This window comes from Crocuta crocuta, unplaced genomic scaffold, assembly GCF_008692635.1.
Source record: "Crocuta crocuta isolate KB4526 unplaced genomic scaffold, BGI_CrCroc_1.0 scaffold149, whole genome shotgun sequence".
NCBI lineage: Eukaryota > Metazoa > Chordata > Mammalia > Carnivora > Hyaenidae > Crocuta > Crocuta crocuta.
This window is the reverse complement of record NW_027551561.1, coordinates 6,130,144-6,156,722: the sequence shown is the minus strand read 5'-3', so window position 1 is coordinate 6,156,722 and position 26,579 is coordinate 6,130,144. Positions and strand designations below refer to the sequence as shown.

Here is a 26,579-nt window from a genome sequence, read left to right as displayed (position 1 = left end):
GCTGAGGCTCAAGTGGGCAGGAGAAACCTTGAATTTGACAAGAGGAGGGACTGGTGTGCCTCATGCAGAGACCTGAAAGAGGCCTCTAAAGAGGAAAAGAAACAGATACCTAGGTGTGCTGAGGCAACAGTCAGCTAGTTTAGCTGGATGAAGGATTCACGTAGCGGGGTTTTAAGAGATAAAGCTGGACAACTGTGCTAGTAGGTATTTACCCCAAGGATACAGAAATACTAATTCGATGTTTACAGCACTGATGAACCCTGATGTGTACAGCAGCAGTATCTACAATAGCCAAATTATGGAAAAGAGCCCAAATGTTCATCGACTGCAGATGGATAAAGAAGAGGTGGTATATATTTCAACAGAATATTAGCCATAAAAAAAGAACGAAATCTTGTCATCTGCAATAATGTGGATGCAGCTAGAGTGTTTTATGCTTAGTGAAATAAGTCGGTCAGAGGAAGACAAATACCACATGATTTCACTCCATATGTGGAATTTAAAAAACAAAACAAACAATCATAGGGGAGAAAAAGAGAGAGGCAAGCCAGAAAACAGACTCTTAACTATACAGAACAAATTGATGGTCACTGGAGAGGAAGGGGGGGTGGGCACTTAAATAGGTGCTGGGGATTAAGGGGCACATTTGTGACGAGCACCAGGTGTTGTAAGTGCTGAATCACCTGAAATTAACATTACACCGCAGGTTAACTGGAAATTTAAATAAAAATTAAAGAACAAAATCAAATAAAATGGAAAGCTTAACTTTACCAAAAAAAGAGAGAAAGCCTGAAAAATACGTAATAGCCAAGTTGTGAAGAGATCGAAAAGTTTTCAACTAAGAGGTTTGAGTTTTCTCCGGTATTTCTCGCGGAGCCCAGTATCACAATCAACTGTGGCACCTGCTATGAACACAGTCTGGCTCCCCGGCGCCCATCCTGACCTTCTACGTGTGAATCTGTACCGGGAGGCCCAGCAATTTTCACTGTTTTTCGACAACCTTCTCATCTGATATTTATGTACACGAATATTTCTGATTCACTGCTATAGGTGTTAGGGGAGTTATTCAACTTTACATTCTTAAAGAAAGAAGTGATACAATCAAAGGAAGTGATGTATACAAGATACCTGAAGAAGTCAGGGCTGGTAAAAAAAAAAAAAAAGATACTGTAGTAGTTTAGGTATGGCCTACTAGGATCTAAATGAAACAGTGACAGTTTAGGAAAAAAAAAAAAAAAAAGAAACCAATTCAAGAATATGAAGGAAGAGCCAACATGATCCAAGTTCTGGTCAGGGCTGAAAGAAAGGACTTGAATTAAAAGGACTTGCTGTATATCAAGCGTGTGAGATCACAAAGAATGTTGCTCATCATGAACATGAGGGGCAGCCACTTTTGGAGGGAAAATGAAGTCCATTTAGATACACTGAATATCATCATGCAGTGATGACAGGGCCTTCGAGGAGTGTGCGCGCGCGAGGGTCTTTGTGTGTGTACACTCAACAACACAGAAGTATATTCTGCCCCATATAATCTAAATTCATTAGATATTTTCTCAAGTCTTTTGTAGTTCCACAATTTGAGAGGTCGGTTACGCGCACGTCTATTATCTGACCAGTACCCTGGGTCTCCTAGCTCGTGTCATCAAATCCGTCTGTACCCAAAGGAAACGTTCAGAGAAGATTTTAGTGCTGCAGGAAAAATACCCTTCCATCTCCTTTTGAATGATACGAATACAACATTCAAAAGCACACAGCAGGCATATACAATGAGCATAAAGGTCAAAGGCACGGAGTGGAAAGCCCTCCCTGCCCTGAAGGCGGGGATTAGTTGTACAAAGCCTCCTGTCATGCCAGTGGCCAACTGGACAAGTTGGATTTTTTTTCCCCCCTGTGACATGTGCTTTAGTTGCCGCAGAAAGGAAATGTGTCATCTGTGGTCTGGTTTTAAAAGTGGAAAGCTAGCTGTACATATCCTTTTCTTTAACTGCAGATTTACTTTAAAGTTCATATTCTCCAAGTCTATTCTGCTTTAAGTTACTGGGAGCTGTGCTTCAAGACAAGAAAAGAAGCGGCTTTTATTAAAATCAGGTTAAAATCAGATTCTGACCAAGAATTTGTAAGGTAGGTCGTATATATGGCTTTTCTTATGCCTTCTTACTCATAACCTCGTACAGATTACTACTCCAGGAGGTGTTTTCAAATAATACCTAAGAATCTTACTAATAAAGAAGAACCATAAGTGACTGAAAATGTATGCTCTTGTTTTCTGTCCTATTAACAACTAAGTTACAAATGGAAAGATTTATCCTCGACATAGAGTTTTTATTAGGATTAGAAAGGACCTGAGTTTAGACTCCACAGTGAATTGAAAAGTTTTACTTGTTATTTAAAAAGCTTAAAAAATAAAGTTCTCATTCCTAATACTCAGGCCTTGTAAATTTTATGAAAAATGATCAGAGATAAAGGGAACTTTTGATAACATAACCTGGCTTCTATGGCATAGATTAGGAATACAGAGACAGTCCTCTGTTCTCAGGCATCTGTAAGGGCAAGAGAAAGTCTCGTTTTGTTCCCAGCTTGTTTATTTGGGGCCGACAGTACATCTGGCTGAAGACAATCCACAGCGGGCCTATTATCTCCCCCGTGGTAAGCACTGCTAAAATGAGTACGGATACCGCGATGCATAATACTACATCGTTAATGAACTAACGTGGTAAGAATAACCCACTTTAAATCACTTTAGCATTGAATGCAATAGGCTAGTCTGGGATGCAAGGATGGAAATTACTTGCTAACCCAAAATAAAATATTTCTCTTTGTGGAAGAATCGTAGAGTATCCAAAGATTGAGGTCATTCAACTTAAAAAGTGAAGCGGAACGCTATTTTATAGAAGTCAGTGTATAAACCTTTCAAGTGTCTATTAAGTAATCTTAATTCTCCTTATTTTCCTTTAGGAAATATTGCATCAGTGGTTAGTTGCCAGTTCATTTATTATAAGCTACTTTTGTTTGCATAAGAACGTATCACATTTGTTATTCTTAATTTCTGTATATCAACAGCATCCAAATATTATCCAATGACATATAGCAACTATTTCTTATAAAACCTCAAAACTCAAAAAAGCATGGCTAGCAGCTGCATCCGTCTTACTTGGGAGGAGGTCAGAAATGCAGATCTCAGGTCCCTCTTAGACTTACAGAACCAGAATCCACATCAAACAAACAAACAAACAACTCCCATGCACATTTAGGTTTGAGAAGAACATCAATAAAATAAAGATCTTAAACAGGCAACTCCATTGAGTCGATCTCAGGAGAATAATAAAGGTTTTGCTTCCAGTTATCTCAGACAAATGATAACAGTAAGACGCTCTTACAAAAGTAGCTCCAAACAGAATATTACTACACCAGAGATCACTCGATAACGGTGAGAAATCTTTCCCACTGGTTCATCAGTGCCTGGGACAGATATGCCAGCTCGGTTTAAATCTTCAATCGTACGGTGGCTAATGAGAATTAGGAACAGACTGGTGGGTCTCCTTTTGCACTGCTTTCAAGGAGCCCGAAGCCACAACTAACGCTCATCTTTTTTATTTATATGTTGAGACTCAAGATCTGTCTTGTCGTCCCACTTCAGCCTAAATCCCCACAATCCTGGTGTCTCTATTTTCCTGTATCACGTATTCTAAATAACTGTGTCAAAAGATTCAAAAAAGACATGCTGGGCATAAGTGATGATGAAAAAAAGTCAATAAATTTGTTGAACTTTTGGGATTATTCAGAAGAAATCTGCCTCTTTTTCACCGTAATGCCAGATTTTTAGGCTAAAAAACCTGGCGTGCCTTTGCCTTCAGAAAGCCACAAGAAGTCAGGGGCTACGGAGGCGAAGAGAGAGAGCCAACACCGTGTAAGTGCTTTCACAAATAGCCAGGAGTAGATTTGTAAGCACTAGCTTTAGTCTCAGCTTCAAGATAAACACCCGGAAAGAGAAAAGAACATCTTGAATTCCTATTTGAAATCCTTTTCCTTTGGTGGCTACCACACTTCCCCTTTCTCAACTCCCAAACCCAAGCCCAAAAAGCCATTTGCACGTTCTTTTCCTACTTAAAGCAAAACGCTCAAGGCCCACACGAAGACGGGTGGCACATTTGTTAAGTGTGGGGAGTTTCTGCAAGAAAGATCCTTAAATGGTTGGGGCGGGGGCGGGGGCGGAAGGAGGAATCAGAAAAGTAAAAGCAGAAGTTGTCAACTCAAAGCTGAAGTTCAGCATGCTTGAGCGGGAGAGAACTACACAAAACCACAGCGTTCAGTTTAAAATGATTCGTAGGTATTTATAATGCGAACTTCTAGCATTTAAAAGAATAACAGAGATCAAACGGATTCTTTAGACATAACCTAATAGAAAAAGTCAGTTGAGAAGGCCTGCCAACAGGATAGCAAGCGTTCGGCATGAGTGTGTGGCTTACCTGTGACGTATCAGCTGTCCACCTCTTAACTACAATCACGAAAAGCAGGAACGGTTATTCTTTCACAAACTAACACCTGACCTTGCTGTCCCAACAGATTACCAGTGTGCTCACGGATATGGAGACAGCGGGACGTTACCTGCACCTTGCCTTTGTGATGACAACAGTTTTTTCTTTGCATCCCGGAGCAAAAGCAAACTATACCCACCTGTGGGCTAACGGCACTACGGTCTGGGATCCAGATATTCAAACTAAGGCGCGCAGAGACCAGAATGAAAACATGAACAGCAGCCCTCCCCCTTCTGCCGTAGATAAAGAGGGTAATTCTACAAACACGACTGAAAGAGCCACGTCATCTCCTGCCCTCTCTCTAACTTCTCAGTGGGAACCGGAGACTTCTAGGCCTTCTGTCGTCAGGAACGGCTCTCCGACAGTACAGAGCATGGAAAACGCAAGCAAAAGCCACCATGAAATTTTCAAGAAAGGGGTCTGTGAGGAAAACAGCAACAAAATGGCTATGCTAATTTGCTTGATTATCATTGCAGTGCTTTTTCTCATCTGCACCCTCCTATTTCTTTCGACTGTAGTTCTGGCAAACAAAGTCTCATCTCTCAGACGATCAAAACAAGTAGGCAAGCGTCAGCCGAGAACCAACGGCGACTTTCTGGCAAGCGGCGGCCTGTGGGCTGCTGAATCAGACACCTGGAAAAGAGCGCACCAGCTCACAGGGCCCAACCTCGTGCTGCAGTCTCCCGGGACCCTCCTAGCTACGAGGGAAAGGAAAGATGGAGGAGGAGCTGGAAACCCCCCTAACTGACAAAAGTGTTAGTAGGGACACACACGAAGCAGCGATGAGAAAGCTTATGAAGTAAAAATGAAGTCGCTGTGATATTCAATGCCAAGTTGGTCCGGGGCTCTAAACTGTGTGGACACAAGCAGGCCTGCAATTCAGAATTAAGCAGGTGCGAGCGAAGGGGGGGGAATTCAGCTCACCTTCTCAAATACTTAGACTGTGCACTTGTATTCCGACACTGAATATCTTAAAAAGCAAATAATAAAACACCCAAGAAAGTGGAGAAGGTTTTAAAGACGAGCTGGAGGAAATGACTGATTAAGGGAGGAAGAAGGGAACAATTAAATATGTCCTGGCCAGCCACAGTAGTTAGGTGGTCGTTGTCTGGATGTAATTAAACTTCCAAGAGTTTTGTGTGCCCTTCGAGGCAAGCATCTGCTTCGACATCTAACAGAAGCCAAATTCCTAACGCACAGAGTTGAACTGCAGTTTAATGGTGCCTCTGCCGAACGCAACGCGATCGGTACCAGCTCATGTATCAACACAGCTAATTTTATGCTAGATGTTTTCATCTCTATGCATGGCACACATAAGAAAATGTTTTTTTACTACAAATATTTAATTAAAACTTTTAATTTTGTATCCTAAATTAAGACTCATTAGAATAAAACTGACTACATATATTATTTGTATTCATGTTATTATCTTAGAGAACACAGTGTAAAGATTTCCGTAAGAAATCGCACCTCACTGAAACAGAGGCGATTGTAGCCACCACGAAGGCCAAGTGTAAATGTACAGCATATCTGAACTGCAGTGTACCTCTGTTCTACAAATACTGCTTATTGGACCATTTATAGCAAATATCCAAAGGGTGATTAATTTTCTGACTTCTTAACAAATGATCTTTTTTTCCTTCCTTCCTCCCTCCCTCCCTCCCTTCCTTCCACTGTCCGATGTGACAGAAGCAAAGGAAAGATGGGTATGTGTTCGCTCTAATTTGGAAAACAGGGTACTCCATGTAATTGTTTAACCTTTCAAGAAACTGGGTTCAAGTAAAATAATGACTTACACTTAAATCAAGACTGCCACCTTCAGTTAAATGCATTACAAAAGTTGGTTTGAGAGCCTTTCCAACTGACTACTAAAACTGATCAGGGCATACTAACTAAAGACCAAGCTACATTAAAAAAAATCTCATTCCTTACTGAGTATTTATTTGGGGCAATATGCTAGCCATTTAAGAAAATATTTTATAGATTTTTGTCAAGTATGATCACAATTTTATTCTCCCTTTTAGGTTAGTGATTCTCATCTTGACGGTGTATCAGAATCATCTGAAGAGTTTTTAAAACTAGCCAATACCTATTTCCCACCCTCTCTTTCTGATTCAGCTGGAATGGGGTGACCTCCAGGCACTGGTAATTTTTTGCATTAATTCTCTAGGTGATGCTGCTCTTGGCCATCAAATTCACTTTTTACAGGTACCATGGCTCTAAAGATCTAGGTTACATCTTAAAATGAGAGGGGAAAAAAACCAAAGCATCAATTTTATGATCAATTTATTGCCAATGTGTTAAAAAATTATAACCATATCATTCTAGATAAAGCCAAATGTCAAAAAAGGAAAAAGGGGAAGCAAGAGAACACTCATGCCAGCGACGGTGATATCCAGATCCCTTCTCAGGGGGTACAAAGGACCAGACTGGCCAAGAAACTGAGCAGAGCTCCCACCTTATACAAATTAATAATGTGAGATCGTGTACTCGAACAACTAGCGGGAACACAAAGAGCTCCTTGAATCAGGAGTCAAATATACTTGTCAGAGGAGACTGAAACAAGTTAGCACCATTTTAAGAATAAGAAATTAACTAGGAAACTACTTCCATATTCAACATACAGGTCAAATGTTTTCTGACAAAACAGAAAGTTTCTATGGTAGAAATACCTAAAATTCATCACTCCCTCATTAAATACACACCCTCAGAATGACGCAATCCAATGGCAGCTCATGAACAAACCAAAGTGGCTCCTTTTCAAACTTGACAGTGTTTAAACATGATGCGTTAAGATATGTTTTGAGTTCAAATTTTAAAAGTGATTTTTGAACAAAGACATTTTTGGTTTGGACACCTGGGTATTATGGTCCACACGCTTAATTTGGGGATTTTAACATAGTGATGAATCAAAAGTTTAGTGTTTTGATTATATTCTGCTTTATAGTAGGACCCCTTAGAAACAGAAATGATTCTTTTTGTACCAGGTTATAAGTAACCTTGATGTTAAGAACGAGGTCTTAACAGTCTGGGATCCTCTGCAGTGCCCAGGAAAAAGCAGGGCATGGCTTAATCCTTACCGTTTCTACTGTAACAGGTGCTATCCGAGGCACTTTACATTTAATCCCGTAACAGATCTACAAGTTAGGAATTATGATCTCCCTTTTTCAATTGAGGAAAGAGGCTATAAGGTGACTTGTCCAAAGAAAATTTTTATTCAGACTGACACATTCTCTTTTCAATATACTTTGCTTAATTTATTTTAATAATGATTCCCAATTTATATTACCTTCCACTGAGAAGTACCTACTTTGTGGGTAATCAAAGAGTTGTGCACTTGAACTTCAAAATCATTAAGTATTTAGTCCAAAAAATATTTGATTCTAAGTTTACCTGGGCTTTGTCTAAATTATGTAGGAGGAAATAAGGTCAATGCCTACCGGCTACCTACTGTGTGTGAGGCATTTAGACACATTATCTTATTTAATCTTCACAACAGCTCCGTAAGAAACAAATTTCTCCGGAGAAGGAAGTGATGACTCAGAAGTACAGCAACTTGCAAAAAAGGTGATCAAGTCAACAGAACACACCATTTGCTTTTTACGAAAAGAAATCTCACTTTGGGTAATAACCCAATAGGTAGTTTTTCCTTAGAATATGTGAGTTTCCTCTACAGTTCTATTCTAAATATTTAAATTCTATAATCACATGACTAGAGAGTCTCAAATGTTTACTTACCAATATTAATTAAAAGCATTCAAATCATAGAGCTGCAAATCGCGTTTCAAAATAAGGTTTGTTAAAGTAGTGCCTCTCTTAGTCATCTTGTGGCTTATTGCACTTCCTGAACCAACTATCCATCAACTTCCTCTTTTTCTGCAGAAAGCAGTTCAGTTTGGCTACAGGACCATTTTTAATCTGAACTTAACCACCCCTTTTGCTTTCTTAGCCAAATCGGCAAAATGTCCAGTTAGAACAAGAATTTAGCATTCTGCAAAAAGAAGTTAACAGCTGAGGTAAGAACACTTTCACACAGGCAATCTGGTTTGATCTTTGTTGTGTATGAAATTTATTTTTAAAACTAAACTGCTGTTAGCGTTTTATACATAAACTCTGCTAGCCTAAAGATATCTATTAACAGTTTTGTAATTTCATTGCATGGTATTAAAAATGTTCAGTGATGGGGCGCCTGGGTGGCGGCTCAGTCGGTTAAGCGTCCGTCCGACTTCAGCTCAGGTCATGATCTCACGGTTCGTGGGTTCGAGCCCCGCGTTGGGCTCTGTGTTGACAGCTAGCTCAGAGACTGGAGCCTGCTTCACATTCTGTATCTCCCTCCCTCTCTGACCCTCCCCTGGCTCACGCTGTCTCTCTCTCTCAGAAATAAATTTAAAAAAAAAAATTAAAAAAAAAGTTTATTAAAAAAATGTTCAGTGTTGAGCTTGCCTTGGAGAAAAGTGTTCAGCTAGGTTGGTATAATATAAGCCCTTTTAAGTTTATTCAATCACAACAGTTAGTTAGCCTTAGTTCTATGATTCAAAGACAGAAACTTATAAACATGGTGGATAAAGCTATAGGGTTAGAAGTAAAACTAGAATCCATGGGGTATGACTGAATTTATAAGCCCCAAATGCCAACCGTTAAGAGTTCTAACTTGCTTCTTATAAAATTTTCCTATCTGTAACATAATCCATAGACTTAGTTTTTAATCCCCTTTAGTTCCCATGGTAAAAATGGTCATCTTCCCCTTCACTTAATTTAAAAAGAAAGCAAAGGAGATTAGATGACATACTCAACTATCATTATTACATATGCTTTAGTTTTTACACATACAGAATTTTATATTTAACAATTTTATATTTAAGTAATACTCTTTAATTTATGTTTAAGTAGTAAGAATTTTATTGGCTCATTTTTAAAGCTCACTAAGACAAAACTGTTTTGATAAAATGTGTGTACATGTATTCATATCATCTACGTATTTATGCCACACATTATCATCTGAGCCTTTAGTAAATGGTAGAAGATAAATATAGGAAAAAAACACTCACAGGATCAATAATAGAATATTCTGTGAGTAAACCGGGCAGTTATAAAGTAAATATCCTCCAAAATAAAAATTGCAAAGAGTTTAGTTTATATAGGACTTGTAATATCACAGAACAAATTCATAGTGGGTGATGCTCTATTTCAACATTTCATAAATAGTTATGACTTTCCCTTATAGAAGTCTACTTTGGATTTTTTCTAAGTAATTATTACTTCAGTTTGAAAATAAAGATTTTTATCATTTTTTAGAGAAGACTTGTCTCTCTAGAATTTTAAAGGGTCAGTTCAATAGTACTTGTGAGTTTATGGGGTGCCTGGGTGGCTCCATCAGTTAAGTGTCTAACTTCCACTCAGGTCATGATCTCACGGTTCGTGAGTTCAAATCCTGCGTTGGGCTCTGCTGACAGCTCAGAGCCTGGAGCCTGCTTCGGATTCTGTGTCTCCCTCTCTCTCTGTCCTTTCCCCACTCACACTGTCTCTCTGTCTCTCAAAAAAGGAATAAATGTTAAAAAAATAAAAAGAAATAGTACTTGTGAGTTTAACAGTACTTGTCTTTTTCCAATTAATTCCTATGTAACTCTACTTAGAAGGAAATTATGAATTCTGAATAAGTTCAAACTTGTTAAATATAAATCTGATGGCTTTCAATGTCCAATCTTTAAGTCACCTCAAATATGATAGCTTCCAAGGTAACCATTCAAAATTCCCACAACTGTTTTCACAGAATCAGAGGACTAAGTAGTTTTTTCCCTACCATTTACTCAAGAGGACTAAATAGGTTTTTTTCCCTACCATTTACTCAAGGCAGCCTCCAAAAGTTATTTACATATCTGTTCTCAGAGATCCCACGTCTCCTTCCTTCATAAAACATTCCTGCTTCATAATTTTACTATGAAAGACAGTGCAGCATATATAGTGACTCGTAACAGAAGGAAATGGCTCGGTACACGACTGGCATGATTTCTTTAACAGTGCCTTTATTCGCAACTGTGACATTCTGGCAAGTTACCCCACATCTCTGGGTCTCAGTTTCTCTATCTATAAGATGAAGGTAATACTACCTTGCTCATCAAAATAGGATGGTACCTAACATTTAGTGGGTACTCAGTAAATGATAGCTATTCTTACTGATAAAAGTCACCAAATACTTCCTATTATAGTTCAAGGTTAATCTCCTTTGCCAGTCTTCCTTAAGACACAGAACTGGTGTTTTCTTCCTTTCGTGAGTTAACTTAACCAGCTGGAGATACACTACAATAAATTTTAAGCTGTCTATATTGTAACTTATTACATCAAAGTAGTAATAATATCAAAGTCATAATAATTCAGGTATTATTATTACCTATACTTGACTTTTTCTCAGGAATATGCTCTCTGAATCTCCATGATTCTCTTTAAATGACAATGACCTATTTCTTATCATAGCCAACTTAACAGAATCAATTTTAACTGGACTTTCTTTTTAAAAACTTATTTATTTAGAGAGCGAGACGTGAGGGAGGGAGGGGCAGAAAGAGAGAGGAGAAAGAGAATCCCAAGCAGGCTCTGCACTGTCAGCACGGAGCCCAACTTAGGGCTCGATCTCACAAACCAGGAGATCATGACCTGAGCTGAAATCAAGAGTCGGTCGCTTAACCAATTGAGCCACCCAGGCGCCCCTAAATAGACTCTTTATATACTTATGCCATTATATTGTTAAGAACATGTTTAATATATGAGGCTCCTACTTCACTATAACTGCCTGTATATACTTAGTTAAAATACAGCTGATGTTTTCCTTCTTCTTTTAAAACATTTTTAAATGGTCAGGGAAAGCAAAGGAGTAAAATCACAGATTTTGACCTCAAAGTTGCCAACCTATAATAATGAGCAAGATCCTGGCATATGAAGGTAGAAAAATGTGGGATGTGCTTGAGCAGCAGACTAAGGGATTTTTAGAAAAATGCTATGCTATGTGCATGGATTCTTTTGAATAATGAGCAGGTATGCTTCTGAACAGTGTCAGGGAAAAAATGTCAAAAGGATCTTAAGGATCCTTAGAACAGACAGAAGAACGTGAAATGAAAGACAAGTGTGTTTGAGAAGTCGGGTGAGTCATGTCCTCCATCTCGGGAAGGCAGGTCTTTCCGCAGATACAGGCCAGTGACAGAGGACAGCACTTGGTGGCACTCTCCTTCATCCGCTTCAATGTCTCCCCCAACTTCTTTCTCATTTTGCCCACTCTAATCATCGACCCTACGTTCTTGCTAGTTACATAACCACCACTTTTTCTTCAACTTTTCATAACTTTTCAATACTTTCTCTAGTCCACTGACCTTCTCCTTTTCCATGTATTTGCTGCTTCCTTTAATTTTTGCTTTATTTTTCTCTTTGGTGCTATTTTTTTAAATTTCTTTGCACTCTTTATTGGTTTATATATTTTTTAAAAACCTACATATGTTTCTGTAGTAACTTTCTGCGCTGGTAGTAACGGCCACCTTCACTTCTCTGCGTTAGAAAAGTTAAAAGTTTCTTCACTACTAGGCCCCCTCTTTTAAATCCCACTCTTTCTTTTCTGGACTGTTCTGATTTGCTGCAGAATTCTAACAGATTCTAACATTCTGATGTAGCAGATGCCGGGAGGGCAGACGGCTAACTGAAGACTGGGAAAAAGAGATAAGATAGGTAAAAAATAGAATTTGGTTTTGATACTGCTGTAACCCTTAGATGACAAGCAAAAGATCTCATGTAGTGAACGTTTTATGATCCTCCTATTGATCAAAGAAACTATGAACCTCTCAAAATTAATCTTACAACCTAAAATAGGCTTATAATTATGTTCCTGTTTGGGGTTTTTCCTTCTCTAATGCCTTTTTCAGCTAAATGAAAAGAGGAACCATGTGGGTTTTTAAAACATTTTAAGTGAAGTCACGAAAGAGGAAACATTTCTGGCTGAAGCCAATTCACAGCCTATATTTTCCACTGCTTTGGATGGCATTTTCTAAAAAAGCAAAGTGAAACTCCGAAGAATAACTTTTGGGGGGGGGTGGCAATCTGTAAGAAGAGCAAGTGGGAACTGTACACGGGAACCATCTAAAATGATATCAAATCCCCATATTTATGCCAAAAGTTTCCATTTCTTTCTCTATTAAGCCCTTTATGAAATGGGTAATTTAATAACTTAGAGTTCATCTTCTCTGCTTACATTCTGGCAGAAGTATTAATAGTGAAAAGCTGAAAAGGAAAGGAACCATGAAGCCAATACGGGTTAGGTCCTCACTACGCTCCTAACACACACGGCTCTTTGCTGGAAAGGAATCAAGATGGAAACCCTGAGGTGGTTTAGGGCAGTAAAAAGAACATGTGCTTGTGAATCAGATGGTCCTGGGTACAAATGCCAATCTGTCCCTAACAATGACATAACACTGGGCAAACTCTTTTTTTTTTTAAGTGGTTTTTGTAAAAGTTTACTTATTTTTTAGAGAGAAACAGGGTGTGAGCAGGGGAGGGGCAGAGAGAGAGGGGGAGACCCAGAATCTGAAGCAGGTTCCAGGCCCCAAGCTGTCAGCACGGAGCCCTCCCTGCGTGGGGCTCGAACCCACAAACCGTGAGATCATGACCTGAGCTGAAGTCGGACACTTAACCGACTGAACCTCCCAGGCGCCCCGACGCTGGGCAAACACATGTGAATTTGTCTCTTTATCTGTAAAGTCAAGGATTCCACCATCTTCCTCATAGAGTCATTTAAAGGTTAAACAGCTATGTTCCAGATAAATATTTTTCTTGGTTTCTTTTCTGCCTTCTTCAAGGTTCTTACTTGAGCAGGTGGGGATAATAAAATGTGATCAGTTAAAAGTAATAAAAAATAAACACAATTATTTAAGAGAATAAAGATGTGAGTGAGGTGCAAACATGAATAATTATCTAAGGAACCATAAAGATGACAAGAACTAGAAGAATTCAGAGAATGGCTGATCTGTCTGGACTGTGGTCCAGAGAACTTGGCTTAAGAAGGGGAATTTAAGGGGCACCTTGGGTGGCTCAGTTGGTTAAGCATCCAACTCTTAATTATGGCTCAGATCATGATATCATGATTTGTGAGACTGAGCCCCACGTCAGGCTCTGTGCTGACAGTGAGGAGCCTGCTTCGATTCTCTCTCTCTCTGTCCTTCCCCCTGCTCATGCTCTCTCCCAAAATAAATAAATAAAAGTTGAAAAAAAAAAAAAAAGAAGAAGAAGAAGAAGAAGGGGGATTTAAGCTGAAGTCTGACCAATGAGTGCAGGTTCAGATTTGAAAAGAGGCTGGGTTTAGGGGGTGTGGGGGGAAGAACACACACTAAGAGGGTGAGAAACAGTGTAGTTAAAAGTGTCTATTTAGGGGAAAAAGCACTTGTCTGGAAAGTACATAAGATAGGAAGAGGTGGATTTGGCTGAATGAGAAGTTTCAGTCTTGAGATAGGACTCAGGATTGGTACATTCAAACCAGAAAAAAACTCAGTTTAGGATTTTTGTTTTGATGGCAACAGGGATCCTGCAAGCAAGCAGTACATGTCTATACATGCTTTTACGATCAAACGAGTGCAGGACAGTGCAGAGGACAAACATTTTAATTTCCACTTGAAGTATTAGAAAATAAAAAGGAAGAGACCGTAAGAGGGAAAAAAATCACATGTCTTCCACTAAAACAGGGTAATTTACCATCAGTGTGTACTAAGTGACAGAGGAGTTAAGTAACGAAAAGTATTCCAATATGCTGAAAAGTTATTTATCTGCAAAATGTCAGGGCGTTCCTCTTCTGTTTTTGTACTTTGCATAGAACACCACATCTGTCTCTGATTGGCCTAGAGGTCATAGAAAAACTATAGTTTCTTTTTAAAAAATTTTTTTGAATGTTTATTTAATTTTTGAGAGACAGAGAGAGAGACAGGCAGAGTGTGATCAGGGGAGGGGCAGAGAGAGAGGGAGACACAGAATCCGAAGCAGGCTCCAGGCTCTGAACTGTCAGTACAGAGCCTGACACGGGGCTCGAACTCAGGAGCCTTCGAGCTGTGACATCATGACCTGAGCTAAAGCCGGCTGCTTAACCAACTGAGCCACCCAGGTGCCCCGAAAAACTATAGTTTCTAATCATATATACCAGGATCTAACACCCTGAGATGTTCCTTTCCCTAATGTTAAGAAACAACCAAATAGTTATCATTGTGTTGAATGACATACAAAACAGGTGTTTACACCTAGTGCTGAAAACGATCTTGGTGTTAACTCCTCACTTTAGAGATCCAACAACTGAGAGCAGGAGGGATGAAATGACTAGTTCTCACGGTTAGATGGAGAGTTACATGCTGGAAGTAGACCAGGAACTTAACTCGTGAAGTTTTACCATCTACCACATCCCACAAAAAGCCCTGCCTGCCAAGCTTACACATGTGCCTTCTCTTCCCATGTCCATATGTTGCTCCCCTGATGGGAATATTTCATTTGCTTAATTCATTCCTAGAGAACTGTTCAAAATGCAGTTCGAGTTTTACTTCTCTGAGAAACCCTCCCTGAAGACCTCCCAGGCTATGTTAGTTCCTCTGTGCATCTCTTGCATACATTTATGAGAAAACTTACTAAATTATTATAATTATTACTTCTTTCCACCACTGGAAACTATATGTTGGTGGTGGGGAAGGGTATCTCTCAAACCTAGAACAGGCCTGACACACAGTGTTCATCGATAAATGAATGAAAGCATCGGCAAGACAACATTAGCCAATTGGACAGAACTGACCCGATCACAGTCAAAGTTCACTTAGGATTCTGAGGTGAGCGGACTCCTTTAAGAGTACGAGATCCTAAACTAATGGCACAGTGCTAGGCTCGGAGGATGCTGCAGAGAATCCTAACACATTAGACTCTGTGCATAAAGAACTTAACAAAGGTAATACCATTAATGAAAACAGAGAAGAGAGGAGTCAGTTTTGACACGAAGATGGTGAAGATGAATTGTTTTAAGTTTGTTAACTTTGCTGACAGTAGGATGTATACATGGAGACGTTCACCAAAAAGTCATGGAAATGCAATCAGAATTCAGGAGATTTAGGCTGGACGTGCAGGTTTGGGAGGTAGGGCATATAAGCGAGAGCTGAAAGTTTATAGCTTCAGGATCAGAGAAAAGCAGGTAAGAGTGAGGACTGAATACCGAGTACCCATATTTGAGAAGAGAAAATCAGGAGCTTGTGAGATTAACATGAAAGGAAGAATATCACAAAGAGCTACCTGAATAGTAGCGAAGGCATAGTCAATAGTGTCAAATGTGGTCAAGAGAGGGAGGAAAGAAAAAGACTGCTGGGTTAGGTAATAGATGATTACTGGTGTCCTCCGAAGCAACAGGACTGGTATATTTCCAGTAGCAAGGAAGAAAAAAGTAGAGAGCATATGGAACCAGCACACAGAGCCGACGTATTTAAGAAGTATGACGTGAAATGAAGGATTATAAAGTAATGAAGCTAAAGGGGTAGCAGGGCCAAGTACAGATCCTATGAAAGAATGAAGAGAGATGGTGGCCTGTGAAGTCCAAATGTTGTATACATTTGGATGTATTCAAGGGTTATTTCCACTATAGTGTATGAAGTCTCAGTTAGAAACAGTAAACTCTTATCAAGTACCTACCTACTTTGTGCCAGACACCAAATAATATGTCTTTCTTTCTTTCATCATAAAACCACTAGTGAAAAGGAAACGTTCTGAAATGGATCCCAAGGATTTCATCTTAATTTTGTTTTGTGGGCACTTCAATGATATATTTCTCTTAGAGGCAGAAGATATTACAACAGAGTCTACTGTATTTGGTTCCTCAAGGCCGTATGTCTCAGCTAATTCTCAAAACACAACAGGGAATCCTTTGAGTCAACCAACAGATTTCAACCCTGTTTCTTCGGCACAACCCATATCAACCGCCAAAGTTGCTGCCGGACACTCCACACCAGGTGCTGATGCTTCCTCTGAAAAACCAGCAGCACACACTTCTGCTGGGCAACCACTTGCCTCAAACATCACCACACAACCAATGCTGATGGCCAATGACTCCACCCGACCAACAGTACCACCTGTGCTTACTTCTGCCAGACAACTACCACCATCTGCCCATACTTCTCCCACACAACTGCCGCCGTTTCTCTCTACTTCTACTCATCAACCATCATCTAGCCACAACTCTTCTGGAAAACCAACACCATCGACTGTTCATAATCCAGCTTTACAAACAACACCAAGTGTCAAAAGCTCACAGAGGATTACTCCAGGATTCATCCTAGAAACTACCAGTAACACAACTATCCCACATGAAACCAATTCTAATTCAATAGCCGCCATATTAGTGGGTGTAATTCTGACTTCTATGTTGGTAGCCATAATCATGATTGTGCTATGGAAATGCTTTAGAAAACCGGTTTCAAGTGATCAGAATTGGGCAGGTAGGTCTCCCTTTGCCGATGGTGAAACCCCCGACATATATTTGGATAACTTTAGAGAAAACGAAGCACCCACAAAAAGGACATCAATTGTTTCACTCATGCCCTGGAAACCAAGCAAAAACACACTCTTAGCAGATGACTTAGAAATTAAGTTGTTTGAATCGAGTGAACACGTTGGAGATTCCAACCACGCCAAAACAGAGAAAATAAAAGATCAGGTAAATGGCACATCAGAGGAGAGTGCTGGGGGATCAACCATTGGCACTGCTGTTTCTTCTTCAGATGATGCAGATTACCCACCTCCTCCCCCACTTCTTGATTTGGAAGGACAGGGGAGTAACCAATCTGATAAACCCACAATGACAATTTCATCTCCTCTTCCAAATGATACCACCAATCTCCCACCATCTCTGGACTGTCTCAATCAAGTCTGTGAAGATTATAATCCTGAGTCTGAACAATCATTCCCACCTCCGCCCGACTCATCATTTCACTTGCCCCCAGCACCAGGAGATTTCATGGAAAGCCAGCAAGGTTCCAACAATGAGATCCAGGATCAGGAGTTCTCCATTCCTCTGGACTCTGGTGAAGCCTATAGTGAATCCCTGCCACCCCCACCTGAAGACCTGTTATAAATACTGTAATTTGCTTTTTAGCTGATTTTCCATCCTTTCTATGGAACGCCAGCTTCGTTTTTCTTCATATGATGAAATATATTAAATGCAACTGGTAGCCGATTTTGATTTTTATTCAGGACCTACCTGAAATCTGCTCAGCCCATGTGCATGGCTGGAACTTATTTTTAAAAAATGATACAACAGTGATCTATTTACTAGCTATTGTAGTTAACTTTAATGTATAGAACATTTTACCTATGTAGATGGTATGTATGTCAGTAACTTAACCATTTTGGAAATAAACAATCTACATATAGTTAATATCATCTAATGGAGATATAGATATATATATTTTTTTTCCTGAATAACTGTGTATAAAGTTACCTTGAATAAATAACATTTTGTTTTTCCATTTCAAAGTTTGAGATGGGGAGGGAGTGGATGAGAAATTAGATACATAATCCAAGTTTTAACCAAAACTCGAAATTTTATTTTCATTTAAGATTTAAAAAATTTTTTTAATTTTTTAAAATATACTTATTTTTATTTCTGAGAGAGAGAGAGAGAGAGAGAGAGAGGCAGAGCATGAGCAGGAAAGGGGCAGAGAGAGAGAGGGAGACAGGCTCCAGGCTCTGCGCTGTCACAGCATAGAGCCCAAGGTGGGGCTTGAACTCACAAACTGTGAGATCATGACCTAAGCTGAAGTTGTATGCTTAACTGACTGAGCCATCCCGGGACCCCCAAGATTTTTTTTTTTTAATGTTTATTTATTTGAGAGAGAGAGAGAGAGAGAGAGAGAGAGAGAGAGAGAGAGAGAGAATGAGTAGGGAGGGACACAGAGAGAGGGGGAGAGAGAGAATCCCAAGCAGGCTCCACCCTCAGTGTGGAGCCAAATACCGGTTTGATCCCACAAGTGTGAGATCATGACCTGAGCTGAAATCGAGAGTCAGACACTTAACTGAATGAGGCACCCAGGCACCCCTTTAAGATTGACTTTAAGTAATTTACTTTTTAAGTTATCTTCACACCCAGTGTGGGGCTTGAACCCACAACCCCAAAATCAAGAATCACACGTTCTGCTGACTGAGCCAGTAGGGTGTCCAGGGTGTCCCAAAGCTCCAAAGTTTACATTAACAACTCAAGTATTAAATATATATTCCAAGTCTGTGGGGATGAGAAATTGAAATGCATGTCTGAGAATACAAAACCTTCCTTTAGCTCTCACTGGAAACAGTAAAGCGAGGATGTTAAAACATCAAATTGGGGGTGTGGGGGTTGGACTGGGGATGTTTACTCTGAAAAAATATATGTGTGCACCATAAACTGTAGGCCTTTTCCTATCTTGTTGGTGGAGCACGATTATTTAAACTAACCTCTTTTTTAAAAATTTGTTTTAAGTTTTAAAATTTATTTTGAGAGAGAGAGAATTTGAGCAGGGGAGGGGCAGAGACAGCAGGGAGAGCAAGAATCCCAAGCAGACTCCACACTGTCAGCACAGAGCCTGAGGCAGGGCTTGAACTCACAAACTGTGAGATTATGACCTGAGTAGAAATCAAGAGCTGGACACTTAACGGACTGAGCCACCCAGGCATCCCTGAAACTAGCCTCTTTAAAGAATTTCTTCTTTCTATGGCTCTAGCACCCAAACAAAATGAAATCTTATAAAGGAAAACAAAACAATATAAAACCACACACAGACAGCCATACTTCTATGGCTTCATTCCAAATTTTGATGATTTTTTCTGAGAAAAACAGATTGTATCAAATACAGATGATTTTCCACTTTCACTAAACTCATCTTGTCTGCCGCTACACATTTAAACCCTGAAACCACCTTTCCCGGGCAGAATTTCATTCTTTCCTCCAACACCTGACAAGTGATGAAACGGAGTTATAAGAGTCGGGGTGGACCTGGACTTTGTCAGGATCCGGCGGTGAGCGTTCCTTGGTTAGGCTGGTGGGGGTGCCAGCCTGGGCCCACAGAACCGCTTCTTTGCCCAGCAAGCACACGGTCTTCCGCCTTACCCGAGCCATCGCTCAGAATAAAATGCGCTGGTCTTGTCGGTCATTTAACCTTGAAGAACTCCCCATAGTGGTGGGCGTTTCAGAACAAAACACAGTATTTATTTATACCACTAGTTTCAAGAAACTAACTAACTCCATCTCTAATTTAAAAAAAAGAAAACTAACAGGCCTTTTTGGACATTGAGATTTTCTATACAATATTTCCTTTAAACCTGTTAAACCATCCCTGACTGACCATCAGAACGTTTTATCTGCAGAAACACCTCCTCGGACTTCTTTTCCCTGACCTGTATTCCTGAAGTGCATCTACTGCCATAGGACATTGGTTCTTTGTCTTCCACTTTAAAACGCTTCTTTCATGTTGTTTTTCAAATTTAGCACTTTTATGGTTCATCTAGCCAGCAGCAATCAGGAGTTTAAGAATTTCCTATGAACTTTCTGAAATCTACTTAGATACAGGAGACACATTTTTATATTTGGTCGACTTTGATGCACTTTAAATCATCATAACCTCTCTCAGTTTACAAGTAAGATGGTTACTCAATGGGCACTTTCCACATTTTTGCCCTTCTTTCTCATCGCCTTCCTTCCTGATCTCTTGAAGGACGGGTCCTGGGAATTATGGGGAAACACCGGCTCTTATAGATAAATCAGGAGCCGATGCCCTGCTCATAGTCCCGTCTGCTTTCTTCACACCCTACAGTGCAGTTTTCTTCCTTCTGTTCTCTGTACCACTGAAGAACGGTCTTACTGTCAGCAGCTAGTCTTGGGGTTGTGTTTTTTAAAGAATTCTCTGCCGAGGGAGAAAAGAATTCCCATTTACTGCATGTAATTTTCCCCACTGAGGTCAGTGGAAGCAGAGCAGCCAAACAGTGGCAATCCCTGCTTAATCAGCAGAAAGAAATGCAGGCTAATAAAAGAGATCTGGGAGAGAAGAAAATGCTGGAGCAAAGAGAAACCTACAAAAGAGATGAAAGAACCAGGATCCAGAACAGAAGAAAACTTTTGCTTCCTGAAAATGGCAAAAGGACAAGGCTCAGGGGGGCTTAGAGGTGGACTGAATGACCACGTGGTGGCGGTGCCAGATCGGCGCTAACCAGATTCAGACACGACCCTGAAGACCAGCCAGTCCAACTCCTTTCATTGGTTAACTGATGAGAAAAAAGGCCAGAGACAGTAGTGACTTGCTGAGCAATGGTGCTAAAAGCCGACTTTGTTCCCTGACTCCTGGGTCAGCACTGTTCTCACTAAGAGAGGACCAAAGAGCGCCTGCGTCACGCACTGCAGCACGTACCTATCGCACACGTACTGCATTTGGTGTTGGTGGGGGGGGACGCAACGACTTGAGCTATAATTATTATTACCTAGTCCTAATCAAAAAGTAAAGTAGCAAAATATTTGGGCACCTATAATTAAAATATTATAATAATCATGCGCTGGGGTACTTATACATGATCAGACGAATGGAATGGAAAAGTCCAGATATAGACTCAGCTCTTAAATCAGTGGAGGATATGGGGACAACCGGATAGACCTTTGGGAAAAGGTAAAATTGGATCCATACTCCATGCTACATTAGAATAAAGAGCATATAGGGGCGTCTGGGTGGCTCAGTCGGTTAAGCGTCCGACTTCGCCTTAGGTCATGATCTCACGGTTTGTGGGTTCGAGCCCCGCGTCGGGCTCTGTGCTGACAGCTAGCTCAGAGCCTGGAGCTTGCTTCAGCTTCTGTATCTCCCTCTCTCTCTGACCCTCCCCTGCTCACAATGTCTCTCTCTCTCAGAAATAAATAAAACATTTAAAAAATTATAAAAAAAAGAACAGCAAACAGACCAGAGATCTAAATATAAAACATGAAATTGTATAAGTAACAGAAGAAAACATGAGAATTATTTTAGAACCTAGAAGAAAAAAAATCTTCCCAGCTGAGACTCAAAATCCAGAAGCAATAAAAAGAAAAGGAAATCCAATTATATGGAAAAACGTTTAATTGTCAAAACATAAAACAAAACAAATTCCACTCTAATAAAGTCTAAGGCAAACTGGAAAAAAATTTCAACCATAAGACAAAGGGCTAGTATTTCTGAATTTTAAAAAAAATCTATTTAGGGGGGTGGAAGGACCCACAACAATATAGGAAAATAAATGTCCAAAATGTAAAACACAGTCACAGAAGTGAAATTTTTAATGGCTCCTAAAAACATATTATACAACTTTCTTCAAATTAGAGAGATGTATTTAAAGTTTCCCTGAGAAACTGTTCCCAGTGGATTGCTATAAATCCAACAGTTCAACAGTGAAGTATATGGTGAGGTGACAGAGAACTGGCGCCGTGGTACCCTGCTGAGGGGCTGCAACGTGCTGTGGACTACACAGAAGAATGTGGTATTCTCCAGGAAAATTCTAAACGCATTTACCCTTTCACCCAGCAATGCTACTCCTAGGAATCTTTTTCAAAGATTCATTAGACAAAATTACTAGGGAAATTACTTCGGTGCCAGGGTATTCGCCGGCATTATTTGTTAACAGCAAAAGTCTGGTAACGACGCAGATGTCCATAACGGGGGCTGCTTGAACAAACCCTGGTAAGTACACTCCCAAATGGAGGGCTCAGCATTGGGAATGAATGTGAAAGATCTCTATATGCGGATGGGACATGAGCTTCAAGCTGTATTAAGGAAAAAAAGAAGAAGAAGTGTAACAGCATATTTAGTATGCAGCCCTTAATACAAGCAAAGGGAGTAAGAACATACAATACATACATATTTTAATATGTCTGCAAAGAAAAAAAAAAAAAGAAGGAAGGAAGAGATACTGTTAAGATATAACCAAAAGTTAATACAAATAGTCACCAACAGGAGGAAGAATAGAATAGGATGAAGGGGACGCAGAAGCAAGATTTCTCTGAATATACTCTGTTATATAGCTTTGACTTAAGCAGTCCCTAAAAACTATTAACTAACAGAAACAAATGAACCCAACTTTCTGTAAAGTCAGTGATATAAAGATATAGAAAAAAAGGCATTATTTCAAGTTGTATTCAAACACAGAATGGACTACGCATCCTTAGTGAAATATAGTCTGAGAGCAAACAGAGCTGCAAAGAAATCTTAAATTTTATTCGGTAGTCTGTAATCTCATTGTCTCTAGCAATCCTGGCATTATTTCAAACTATTGCACGATGATACGAATAAACAGTTTTGTTAATGCTGTTAGGAATCATTTATAGGAAATATGGGGGATAGAAGAACAAATTAAATGTTCACAAGGAAGCAAACACAAATTCGGAATGAACAAGCAACTGAGTTTTAGCAACAAGGCAGTGGCGTGGGAAAAAAAGGGGTGGGGAGGTGGGGCAAGGAACTGATCCACATGGGCTCTACCTAACCTGGTCATTTCTATCTTGCCAGTTCATCCATGATAGTAAATACTTTGTTGAGTACTCGTAATTGTTTTCAGCAGAAAATTCAGTCTGAATAGCCAACTATATTACTAAAAACAGGAAACGTAATACTTCTACCCTCAAATAAGCATGACAGATGTTATGAGCATAAGAGATAAAGGCAGGGACACCTGGGTGGCTCAACTGGTTAAGGGCCTGACTCTTGGTTTCAGCTTGGGTCATGATCCTGCATTTTGTGAATTAGAGCCCCGATATTGGGCTCCACACTGACAGTGCAGAGCCACTTGGGATTCTCTCTCCCTCTCTCTCTGCCCCTCCCTAGCTCACTCTCTCTGTCCCTCTCAAAATGAATAAACTTAAAAAAAAATTTTTTTTAGGGGCACCTGGGTGGCTCAGTCAGTTAAACATTCGACTCCTGGTTTCTGCTCAGGTCATGATCTCATGGTTCGTGAGTTCAAGCCCGGCACTGAGCTGTGCAAAGAGTGTGGAGCCTGCTTGGGATTCTCTCTCTCCCGCTCACTCTCTCTCTGCTCCTCCCCCACTCACGCTGTCTCTGTCTCTCTCAAAATAAATAAATAAACTTAAAAAATATACCACTGCTCCTTGGCAGGCAATCTGCCACCCTCTTCGCAATGCTGGGGTAACACAGCCTAGGACAGTGCGTTTCACAAAGGAATATGTTAAATGAATATATTGCTTAGTCTAGAATATAATAGTTGTTTAAACAGCTAGAATTCCTGACTTGACAGACTTATCTAAAATGCAGTTTGTCTGAAATCGTATCTAAAATAAGCTGTAACAAAAACACTTAAGCCTAATTATTATTTGAGTAATAGTAATATACTATTATTTTACTTGATGAGCACTTCCAAAAGCATAAGGACAGATTGTTACAATTCAAATATATTAAAAATGTTTCTCCTTTATCTTTTTGAGAATTTTATAATAATCTTTGAAAAATAGGAAGCAACTTGGTATGTCCCCAAACTTGAAATGAGAAACACCGTCACTACTACTGTATTGGAATTTTCTAGTACACAAGCAGAATCTAATCTCAGTAAAGCCTAACCCCAAATTCATTTGAATCCGTAAGTTAATGAAGTAACATGTTCTTGGTTTCAGAAAAAAAGCACTGGGAAGTATAACGGGACTGGGTAACTCCACTTCCACAACTGATGTGATGAGGCTTCCTAAAATTATGACAGAGATTTAAGTAAAGTGACCCTCAGTCTCATTCCTTGAAGTGTAACAGTATATACAGGAGCTAAAATATAAGAAATCTAAATGTCAAAACAACCATTCTCTAGTTCCACAACAATATTGCTGAATGTAGTACTTTTAACACATTATCTTTATTTATTTATTTATTTATTTATTTCTAGGAGAAAGAGAGACGGCGTGAGCAGGGGAGGGTCAGAGAGAGAGGGAGACACAGACTCTGAAACAGGCTCCAGACTCTGAGCTGGCAGTCAGCACAGAGCCCGACGCAGGGCTCGAACCCACGAACTGCGAGATCATGACCTAAGCGAAAGTCGGACGCTTAACCGACTAAGCCACCCAGGCGCCCCTAACACATTATCTTTAAGCACGAAGATGGATGCCTGGTTTCTGAAATCCATAGACAGAATCTTACTAAGAGTCCAAGGGTGAACTCTCCAAGTCAAGCAGGAATAAAGCACCTAATCAATAATAAACCTCTAACACTGCACACTTTTAAAATACAGGTATTTTTTGAGGAACGTGAACTTCATACAAAAGGCGACTCTTAGGAGTATAGTTCTTTTCTAAGAAAATAAACTTCAAATTTCAATACAATAAATTCTCATTGGGGTAAAATCTGGGGCAAAGTAATGGCAAATATAATTTAGAGACAAACAAACGCTTAACAACAAGGCATAACGTTACACGTAATGTGCTAATAATTGGTTTTTAAACAGTGATAATTTGGTAATGAAAATTCCATAGCTTTATTTGCTTTCTTTTCTAAGGTAAACTGGATATTCTGGAAATAAGATTTCAGCTTTAAAAGATTATTTATATAATCAATCCACTGAAAAGTGAAGCAGAAGCTGTTATAAATCTAGTCACATTCTATAAAACTCATGACCAAAGTTTTGCCTTTGACATTATTTTGTGCAATTTTGTTTAAAACATTTTTTTTCATGTTTATGTATTTTTGAGAGAGACAGAGCACAAACAGGAGAGGGGCAGAGAGAGGGAGATACAGAATCTGAAGCAGGCTCCAGGCTCTGAGCTGTCAGCACAGAGCCCGACGCGGGGCTTGAACTCACAGAGACCAATGCGGGGCTCGAACTCATGAACTGTGAGGTCAAGACCAGAGCTGAAGTTGGACGCTCAACCACCTGAGCCACCCAGGCAACCCCGTGCAATTTTAAAACTATAAACTGCTTTGTCAGTAAGACAGAATGCGAAACATTCTGAAGAAATCACCTAAAATTGATACCATTATTTTTAAAACACAAAATCAAATAAATGGCCACTCCTACAGTATTGAAGATGTCTCAGGACAGTACAATACATATACCCACTCACTAAACGAAGTGAGTTGCACAGAGGAAAAACAAATCCTTCAACTAAAACACAGAAGATAAAACATGTTTATTTGCTCAATATGAATTTAATTAAAAACATGAGATGCTCATTCAAAACTGCAGTCTTGACTGTAGTCTGGGTTAAATGATCCTTTGTACCAGAAAGACAGAGACAAAATAACCATATGTAAGTAATTCGGGACTTCCGAAGAAGGAGGATTTCAGTGGGTGATAAATCTGAAAAGCTGACTATACAGAATAATCACCCTGCTGGGGGAGCATGCCAAAACGAAGCAGACTGTATTGTGTCATTTTAAAAAGTGACAGGACACCCAAACCATTTTAGAAGAACGTGAAAAGGCAGGAGTTACAAATAGTTAAATTAACCTCTTAGAAAAGGGCGGTCACATTCGTTTTCAACATCTCTGAGCATGGAAGAAGAGTAAGGAGTAGAGGCTTTAAGAAAGAACCCCTCTTCTTCATGAGCCAGTGTCAGAATGTGGAACCTGAGCTCAAACACACATAAACGGGAGGGGGAGGGCCAGGGCTAATGGGCATGGGGCACCACATCCTCTGGCAAAGCAGAGGTATGTAGGCAGGCTTGATGCTGTGAGTTAAAAAAAAAGGGGGGGGTCCATTTTGTCGCGCGTGCACCTCTTGCACTAGATTTGAGTCAGCACCAATGACAGCTCTGCAGTCGTCCTGTGTGGACGGATCAGGCGGCTGCAGCGCTGCGTTCCCCGCCGCACAATGCAGCTGAGCAGGCCAGCGCAGCCCACGGCCAGAAGCGGCTCCCGCTCTCCCCAGCAAGGCGACCTCTGAGCCCAAGCGCCCCGGGAAAAGGAGATGCTGCTGCTGAAGACGACACTCTGGTAAGCTGTGATTTCGATCAGTAAAAGACTGGCTTGGGAAACTGCTTCCTTTTTTTTTTTTTTTGTTAAAAAAAAAAAAAAAAAAAAAAAAAAA

At 40.0% G+C, this 26,579-nt stretch overlaps 4 protein-coding genes across 5 annotated transcripts in view; 3 read left to right on the top strand and 1 right to left on the bottom strand.

Moving 5' to 3' along the window:
• NF1 (neurofibromin 1) overlaps positions 1-26,579 on the bottom strand; it is a 200,939-nt gene that overhangs the window by 43,180 nt on the left and 131,180 nt on the right. The window lies entirely within an intron of this gene.
• EVI2A (ecotropic viral integration site 2A) lies at positions 1,917-6,462 on the top strand. 2 transcript variants are annotated; one of them, XM_077749855.1, is made up of 2 exons: positions 1,917-2,121; positions 4,564-6,462. In XM_077749855.1, exon 2 carries the CDS (start codon positions 4,585-4,587, stop codon positions 5,281-5,283), a length of 699 nt encoding a protein of 232 aa, XP_077605981.1. In that variant the 5' UTR covers positions 1,917-2,121; positions 4,564-4,584; the 3' UTR covers positions 5,284-6,462. The 2 variants fall into 2 exon arrangements, with proteins under 2 accessions (XP_077605981.1, XP_077605982.1); XM_077749856.1 differs by lacking the exon at positions 1,917-2,121 and adding an exon at positions 4,299-4,323.
• Positions 8,257-17,960, top strand: EVI2B (ecotropic viral integration site 2B). Its single transcript, XM_077749801.1, has 2 exons — positions 8,257-8,551; positions 16,274-17,960. The coding sequence occupies exon 2, from the start codon at positions 16,294-16,296 to the stop codon at positions 17,650-17,652; it is 1,359 nt and encodes a 452-aa protein (XP_077605927.1). The 5' UTR covers positions 8,257-8,551; positions 16,274-16,293; the 3' UTR covers positions 17,653-17,960.
• The window catches only part of OMG (oligodendrocyte myelin glycoprotein), a 2,877-nt gene continuing 2,610 nt past the window's right edge, over positions 26,313-26,579 (top strand). The window contains exon 1 of the mRNA XM_077749685.1: positions 26,313-26,485. The gene's annotated coding sequence lies outside the window, so the exon portion shown is untranslated. The remainder of the gene's footprint in view (positions 26,486-26,579) is intronic.

Bases quoted from the DNA above. Each gene is read 5' to 3' on its own strand.
- EVI2B (XM_077749801.1), top strand. From the start codon at position 16,294: ATGGATCCCAAGGATTTCATCTTAATTTTGTTTTGTGGGCACTTCAAT.
- EVI2A (XM_077749855.1), top strand. From the start codon at position 4,585: ATGGAGACAGCGGGACGTTACCTGCACCTTGCCTTTGTGATGACAACA.